The 8,818-nt window shown below is 40.1% G+C and overlaps 1 protein-coding gene across 1 annotated transcript in view; it reads right to left on the bottom strand.

Moving 5' to 3' along the window:
* The window catches only part of MET (MET proto-oncogene, receptor tyrosine kinase), a 70,496-nt gene that overhangs the window by 47,386 nt on the left and 14,292 nt on the right, over positions 1-8,818 (bottom strand). Inside the window, exon 2 of the mRNA XM_009646804.2 lies at positions 6,893-7,084. Within this exon, the coding sequence (XP_009645099.1) occupies positions 6,893-7,084 (192 nt within the window). The remainder of the gene's footprint in view (positions 1-6,892; positions 7,085-8,818) is intronic.

An 8,818-nucleotide genomic window follows, 5' to 3' on the forward strand; every position in this document is an offset into this window, starting at 1 on the left:
CTGACAGTATTGAGAGGCCAGATGAATTGCTGGACCACAGAGGCAGGACAGCAGTGGACACTGAGGACAACCTTTGCAATGACTCCATGGGCATCCCATCTCTCTTTCCTCCTTCTGGCTCTGTAAGGTTTAAGGTCCATGCTCGTGTATTTCTTGACCTCCTCGCACTTGCTTCCAACATGGCTTGCCACTTGCGGGTTTTGTTACGACTATATTTGTCTTGTGGGACAGGATCAGAAGATGTTTGATTGATTCAAAGGTGGAAAAGGCTTCCAGCATGCTGTGGGTTTGAATAACCGTGCTGAAAGGTGCAAAGCTCTGTACTTCCTTGCTCTGCATCAACTCATTTTGCTGATAGGCACCATGGCTTTGAGCCTCGATTCCTGGAGAGGTGAGGCCTTGCCACTTTGCTGTTTGCAAGAGGAGAGCAATGCTGAAGGCTTGGCTCTCTTCTTGCTGAATTCTGGGACAAATTTTTCCAGGCCTTGACTGCAGTTACAAATAAAAAGCAGATGTGATTATTTTTGTCTATACTAACTTCTGTAGCATGCATTATGTTCCCTGGCATATAATCTATGAAAGCAGCTATAACACATGCTAATTTCTCTCTTTTCAGGGAAATGAGATGTGTGTGTTAAAGTTTGGGGGTGGTGGTGTTTGTTTTTAATCATAAGTATTCCTGGGAAATTAGTCTGACTACCAAGTGTTCTATTTACTTGGATGTGAAAGACAACAGGTTTGTGCTCAGAGTGTGAAAATTTCCCAAACCATTGATCTGTGCAAGCCCAGTCCCTATTCCCCATCAGACAGAATCAGGGGCACCAAGTGAAATGATAAGGCAGCAGGTTAAGGAAAGCCCAAAGGAAGCTCCTCATCATTCAAAGCAGAATGAAATTATGGAAGTCGTTTTCACAGCATATTGTAGAGGACAAAAACCCAAATAATTTCAAAAAACAACAAGCAAAATTGATGGAAAAGAAGTCCATCAAGGACTATTAAACACCAGATACGCATGCAATTTCTAGGGAATCTCTGGGCCATGGAGTGCCAGAAGCAGGAGGGTACTGGGAGAAGTATCACTGTGTGCTTTTACTTGCCTCATACCTCTCCCTTATCCATCTTAGCCCCTGCAGACATAGGAGACTCTGCTCCTCGAACCTTTATTTTGACCCCATACCTCCTTTCTGAACTAAAAATATGATTAAAAATATTGGGATATAATGGGTCCCTAAAGTAAGGCTTATTATTATTCTGTATTGTTTCATGTCTACCAAGTGCAGAGAGGCCCTGAGGAGGGCGAGTTGCCTGTTATGTGATGTGCTGTACTCCGATGAGGCCTATCTGTGCCATCATGCTTTGGTTCTCCTGCCCTAAGCCATTTCCAGTCCAGAATCTGTTCAGACATGACAGTGCGTGACCATGTTTTGCTAACGCTTGGCTTCTCAGCTAGAGCTGGCTCACGTCCAGTTAGATTGGCGAGAACTGCAGCCAGCATGTGGCTGACTGGATCTCAGGGTGTACATATACCCATGGGGAGACCCTTTCCTTACCTCCAGGAGCAACAGGATGGACATCCTACTGCTCTGTGAAGACAAGAGGGAGCAGGGGGGAGCTCCTCACTCCGCAAGCAGCCCAGTGCTGCCCCACTGTGCACTGAGTTTCACTGGTATAGTCAGAAGGATGAGATGGCCCTGCTGCCAAAATTGCATCTAAAAAGAGTGGTTGCCCATAGCAGTTGTAAAACATGCAGTGAAAATTTCTCTACGCCTCTCTTCCTCAAGAAGGTCACCAAAAAGCAGTGCTTTTGCTTGGGCTTTACCTTGGTGAGGCCAGCTTCAAGCAAAGGGACCACATGCAGTATTCTGCTTCCAAACACAGGGTTATGCTGAAAACCAGCCTCTGCATGTCAGGGGCATCCGTCTCTTGTTCATTAAGGCTAGACCAAATGTGAGCTTTTCAGAATAAATCTTGTAAAACTTTCCCATAACCCACTCTCCACAGAGCTATCAGAAAGATTTCCCCTTCCTGAAGAACTTTGCTCTTTTCTTCATCACTCAAAAGTCACTCTCTGAAATAATACCAAGCTCCAGGAAAAAAAAAAAAAAAAAAAAAAGTCACCTTGGAGCTGAGCAAGACTAGAAGATGTTTTATCTCAATATATCATGGGTTTTTTTGACAAACTATAATTTCCAAAAATACTGGCTGGTAATGAAAGTGTCTTTTCCAGTTGTGAGTCGTGTTCTCAGCGTAGCTTCTTTGGCTCGAGCGGAATAAGGCAGCTTTACACCAGCTGAAAATCTGATTCCCCAACTACAGCAGTGTGACTGGGTGCTGTTTTCTAATCAAATAACCACTGTGAAATACCTGATTCACTTTGCACCCAACAGCTGTACTTTCAGCCTGTGTTCCCAGTCACACTCTGAAAATAAGCACAATAAGAAAGGCCGAAACAGCTGCAACTTCTCAACAGAAAAAAAAAGAAGGGGGGAAAAAAAAGCTTGTTGTCAGGCTCCAGCTTAGGAAGGAAGTAAAACCATTTTTCTTTTCCGTCTCATGCATGTCAGCTGTCTTAGAAAAATTATTACTGCTCTGTTTTGTAACAGAAACTCCACAATATTTGGTAAACTACAAACTCCAACCTATTCATGGCCGAATACAGATTTAACATTTCTGATGCAGCCAAAACATGCTCAGTATGTCAATGGGGTGCAATTACTCTCCAGGAGAGCTTTGGAATTCACCTCCTGGCCCCAATTATCCTCCTTAAAAGAACTCATGAATCTTCTGTATTTGGACCATCCAGATCAATTTGATTTTAGTTTTAGATTTTGGCTGAAAACAATAAACATTTAGTGAAAGAGGCTGTATTTCCTTTTCAGTATTAGAGCCTTCCAGAGCTGTTTAAGTCAATAATTCTATTTAATTGAACTAAAAGCACAAGCAGAAAACAATAGGTGACTATTCCTTGGTTGGGTAAAACAGACCTGCTTTTGCATTCTGAATATCATTGGCTCCTCGGATGACTTTTTTGAAAAAAGCAAAATACAGACTATATTCTGAGTTGGGTCACTAGCACAGTTTTGATGGGTAATGCCATGAGCTGCAGTGGAATCACTTGTAAAGATAGGAACTATTCATTGAGATACATCTCTAAATACATCAGAACTCCAGAATCAGGTAGCCATCATCTACAGAAGGAAAACCTTTGCTCTCAGAAACTATGTGTTAAACTTTCTCTCGACTTTTGCAGCAATGCTGTGCTATGGTTGCGTGGTAAAGAGAGAAAAATGGATGGAGATGGAAACAGAGTCAGAGATGAAGCATCAGTAGGAAGGCAGAAAGCGATGAGCAGAAGAAATTGCAAAAGAAGATGAAAGACAGCAAGAAAAAGGAAAGAAAGAAAAAAAAGAGAATCAAGAGGTTGGCTGCTGATCAAGTATAAGCAAGTATAATGGGAGAATATGAGAAACATTTTCAAACAATTTCTCTCAGGTTGAGTATCAGCAGCTTGCTGCTGCACCTACGGGCTTCCACAGCTCAGGCTTGGAGCTTCAATTCATTGTAGGTGGCATGATCGCTGTTTTAACCATCTATTTTTTACCCCACAGAATGTTTTGGAACAATTAAAGGAAACCCTAAATTAATACAGCAGAAATGCGAATTAAATGTTCATTACTTTCACCAAGCTGTTTCATATTTGGGCACTTCAGGGTGCGGTTTTCAGACAGAGAGGTACTGTACTACTATTTCTCTCAATCTCATGGATGACTGCTAGTGCTGAAATTTATGTCACAAAATAAATTGCCTAAATATGGTACGGTTTGGTATTTCAAAGAGGATACAAGATGAACTGGATTCAGTCAAAGGGCTGAACTGATTTTCTGATTTTAGAAAACTATATATGAATATTTTTTATTTTGCTTTTAAACAGTTGGCATGAAAATATAACACAATATAACCAGTTTTAAAACAGGTTCCCTGATAGGTAGAATTTTGCAACTCATTTTCTCTGAAAGCATACCTACCTCCGAAGAGATAGAGTCAACTCTGAATAGCTGCAAGTTACAAGGGGATTGCCCAGGAAAATTCAATATTTGCATGTACAAAGAGCTAAAAATAGGAGCACAAATGACTGCGCAAAAGTGAGGTGTGTAATAAGTGAAAAACTGAGGATTATTTGCAATATGTTCCAGTAGATTTGTGAATGAAACAAACAAAAAATACCCAGTACATTTCTTTGCTAAACAAATGTAAGGAAGTGGTTGGGAATACCTTTTTGATAAATTAAGTCATTGTTAGATTATCCTGATTTTTTTAACCCATTTTACTTCTCTAATGGTCATTTAATAGCTCAATTTTTAATGATCTCCATCTCATTGCAGTTAATAGCTATATTTCCATAGAAACACTGCAAATCTGCTTTAGATGGGCATTTGCTAATGAACATGTTTGAAAGCACTTCCTAGATAACTATTCCTGAAAAAAAAAAAAAAAGATTTAATGTAAGTGAACATTGAATCCTGAAAAAAGCTGTGTCTTCTGTATCCTACAGACCTAGTATCCCTTTTAAGATCATTTAAAGGCAAAACAAATACTAACCCTTTTATTTGGAGGTAGCATCATTAAAGGTAGCCAGTATGCTTATTCTCCTGCTGGTTGCACCAAACCCTCAAAGAAAGAGCTCCTGCTTATTACAATATGAGCCCAATGCTGACTTCCCCCTGTAGCTCAAGCCAATCTAATTCAATGATGAGAATATTTCTGCTAATGGCAATGTGCAGTTTACACAATAGCCTTTCTTTTGATCCATAACTGAACCTGGAATGGGAAATGTATTCTGGAAATATTTTAATTGTTCCTTGAGTTGGGCAAACGTCTGAATGAAGTTTATGGTGCAGGACTTGAATGAATAATTTAAAAAATGTTACAAATAAAAATAATACTGCCTTGTGCTTTCCACCAAAGCTCCCTAAAAGCTTTGTGACAGCCCAGAAGAAATGCAGCGAGTAAGACAGGAGTTGTTATTAACTCTGTTTTGTAGATAAGGAAATGGCTTTAGAAAGGTCAAACAAATTGCTCATGTTTGCTATGTGAACCAGTATCTACATCTAAGAACAGAGCGCGGGTTGCTCCTGTGCTCAGTGTGTAGCTCTCAGCACTTGCCTTTCCTGTGCTGGAGACAAACTGCAGCTTAAAGTTACCAAGGTCTTCACGGAAAGTTCAGGCAAAAGTGTCAGGTTTGTCACTGAACTGTTAAATTCCTGACCTTTAGGGGGAAAGAGAAGCATGATTTTCTCCAGTTCCTCATCCATCCTTTGTGGTAAATCACTTCGACCTCCGTCCTTGTAAGGAGCATTACTGATTTTGCATTATGGGGCAGGTTCTGTGTCCAGTGTGCGCAGAGGACACAAGTGGAGGTATGGGATTCCCTTTGTCCAAAAGGGTGCCTATAATGGGTTAACAAATACTGGGGACAATATGTAACCCTACGTACTATATGTGGCAAAGACAGAGAATGAGGAGAAGGGAGAGAAGGAAGGGAAGGCTTGTTAGGTCATCTTATCTGATGACTTACACCACACAAAAGTTCTTTATGAAAAGATGCAAGTGCTCAAGTGTTTTCTAATGGAAGGTTTTGGGATATGGGAAAGCTGGAAGGGCACAGCAACTCATGATGGCAAATCTCCTCAGGTTTCAGTTAATGATGGTTGGGGGACAACACTACTGACTTTGATGACTCTCTGCAGCCTCCAGAGCAAGAAGGACCAAAGACTGCCAATACTTCAGGAAGCACACTAGAAGACAAATAATACTGACAGAGTAAAAGAACACAGGTTCTTGGGTGCAAGAGGGATCCGGGCTGAGATGCACATCCAGGCTGGACCCTGTGGCAGCTAAAGGAACCAAGCTCTCCAAGGTGGTCATTGCAGGATGACAGTGCTTGAAATAAGATGAGTGAACAAAGGAAGCCTTTGGTGCTTTCAGAGTGTTTTGCTTTCTGATGTTTGATTTTGACTGCCAAGTTTTTAAAAGGTTGGCCCTATGGGTTAGATTTATTTCATTAGTCACCTACAAGGAAGTCATGTAGTGTGACCTACCTGTCTAGATTAGTTATATACACAGTGGGGGGAGACAGACTTCTCAGGAGGGTGACTGACCACTTATCATAGAAAACCTGCTTTAGGACAGGAAGGATTGCTATCCGAAAGAACAGAGTGAGAAGAGAATGAGCAAGAGCCTGAAAATCTAAAATGCACTCAGAGATACTTGAAAGTAGGTGGAGGAGGAGCTAATCTCAATTCAAGAGCTGTGAGTCATAGGCAAGTAATTTGGTGCCAGAGGAGTGCATCAGTGTATAGAAACAACTAATGCCAAGGCTTCTGCTTTTACACTATAAACTGTCTCGGCATTTTACTTTGAACTAGGTTTAATCTGATACTCTAGTCCAAATGACCATATAAAGCGTATATCTGAAGCTGTTTGAAGAATCGATTTTGGACCTTTCTGCCCCAGCCGGCGTTGGAGCATATTTGATGTGCATCCAAGACAGAGCTTTCAGTTTAGCTTCCTTTGAAAGAAATCTAGTTCGTATGGATCAAAACTTCTCTGTGAACTGAACCAGCTGGACTAAGTGGACATCATGGTGGAATGCGCTCCAAAACCACTGCTCCAAACCGCAAAGCCCATGTAAACACTTAAACTGCTGAATGCTCTATTAAGCACCTTGTTTGTATTCCAGAGGCTCTATTTTACTCAGCAATTTCAATTTTCTAATGCCTTGTTAAACTTGGAGAATACTGTTCCTCACTTTCCACCATCCTGCTAAACTCCAGTAATTTTTTTTTAACTCCAATAGGTTTTTTTATTGTGAAAATGTCATAGTAATATTTACCTGCATGAAGCGGCCCCCCGAAGTTCCCAGATTAGCAACGGTAAGGTTCCCTTTGGTGAAGACAGATATCGAAGTTAACAGGATACTGTTGAACTGGCCCATGAACAAGTCAACCCTCTGCAAAGGAGTCGTAACTTCTAAGCGATATTCATCATCTTGCGCTCTGCAGTATGAAGCATTTCTTGAAAAAGCCTGTTAGAAAATGAAGTACAGATGAGTACTGTCTTTACGAGTAGGAATAGATCTTTGTCAGAGTGAAGTCATTTAGCACAAATGCATTTGACCAAAAGTATTTTAAAATGTTTCAAACTTAACTGCTTCATCAGTTATGATGTTCCATGAGGAAGGCAACCGTTTCTTAATGTTATGGGAATGTTTCTTCTAACTTTTTTTTTTAATCCTATCTGTTGGGAATAAGAGATAGGGTCTTTACTTAACCAGATGATATGTGTATAAGCACATATATCAAGGTACCCTTTCTCTCAGTGACTTCTGTAATGTTGCTTCTCCAAGGGTCCCAAAATTCCTTGACTGCAGAGCCTGCCCAGCGACACACCTGCTTCTAAAACAGTGATTCCTAGAAAATGATCATCTAAAAAGCTGCAATTCTTTCAACCTTTTTTTGCATTAAAATAACAATTTCCAGTATCCTTCTCTTTCTATTCTCTTTTCAACACCTTTTTCAGTGATAAGACAGAAAAGGGGAGAAAAAGATGGAGAAAGAGAAAAGGGAGATACGCCAGGAAAAATATGTTTCTGATTGTATATTTAAGTGAAACTATGGGGAAGCCAGCTTTTTATAATTCCTTAGGCTATTGTACTGATCATCTATGGCTCATGCACTATTTTGTCCAATCTCTATATGTCCTGAGTGTACTATAATAGTTGCTGCATTTGCAGGATTTTCTCTTTCAGTTTGGGAGTCGAGATTACATGTTTTTCATTTTCATTGGAAAAATTCTTGAACAATACACTTTAAGTTATCTCCAGAGAAGAGTATAACCCACTGTTCTGACAATTCAATAGTAATCTATTAACTGATAATTCCATTACTATTGATACTACATCATCTGTTTTGGTGAGATTGTACAGATAACAACCAGGAACCCCCTAAAGGATCTCTAACCGGTTTAAATTTGGAAGTCATTTAGTATGTTCCCACTGTGACATTTTATGAATAAACATGTAGGGAGATTATAAAGGATCTTATGGTGGTTCCCTCTACTGAAGTCAATAGAGCGCTTAGTTTTTCCTTATTTTTGATTGATTTGTTGTTGTTACAAACATCTCTTTAAAATGCTTTAAAAAGCTCGAATTAAACCTTTTAAAGACAGTTGATTCTTTGCACTAAATTCAATAGATCTGGATCATACCCTTAAAGAACAAGTAGGAGTAAAATTTTATTTTCTTATTTTCTTGATGCAGATGGTCTTCCTTCTACTACCTATAATCAAAGTACTATAAGCAAGCAAGCAATGAACCAAGAATTTCTTGCTGGCTTAACTCTGGTGAATTCCAGAGAAAAAAACAAGGCGTTGAAAATGCTGTTAACAAAATGTTCAGCCTAATAGCGCAGTCCTTTGCTGTTGAACTGCACCGTTTCTGAACCGTGCACTGGTTCAGAAACCGAGCAACAGCACTGGTGGTGGAAGTTCTCTGTGATCCCTAGGAGTTGCAGTCAGCTGTGGAGACAGCTTTTCTCCGGGTATGCACTGTCAATTTACTGTATCTTTTAGGTAAAAACCTGCCTAGGACCAAACAAGAGCAACTGAAATCTCTGCGCACTGCCTAAAGATATAGAAGGAAGGCTTCCAGATTAGATCTGATACAGCAGTGACGTAACAGTTTGGTTATCCACATGCTAAAGTGTTTGCTGTATTAGTTTTGGTATTAACTGGTAAAGTATGGTGTATTTTGCTCAGCAGG

This window comes from Egretta garzetta, unplaced genomic scaffold (genome assembly GCF_000687185.1).
Source record: "Egretta garzetta isolate BGI_Z169 unplaced genomic scaffold, ASM68718v1 scaffold169, whole genome shotgun sequence".
NCBI lineage: Eukaryota > Metazoa > Chordata > Aves > Pelecaniformes > Ardeidae > Egretta > Egretta garzetta.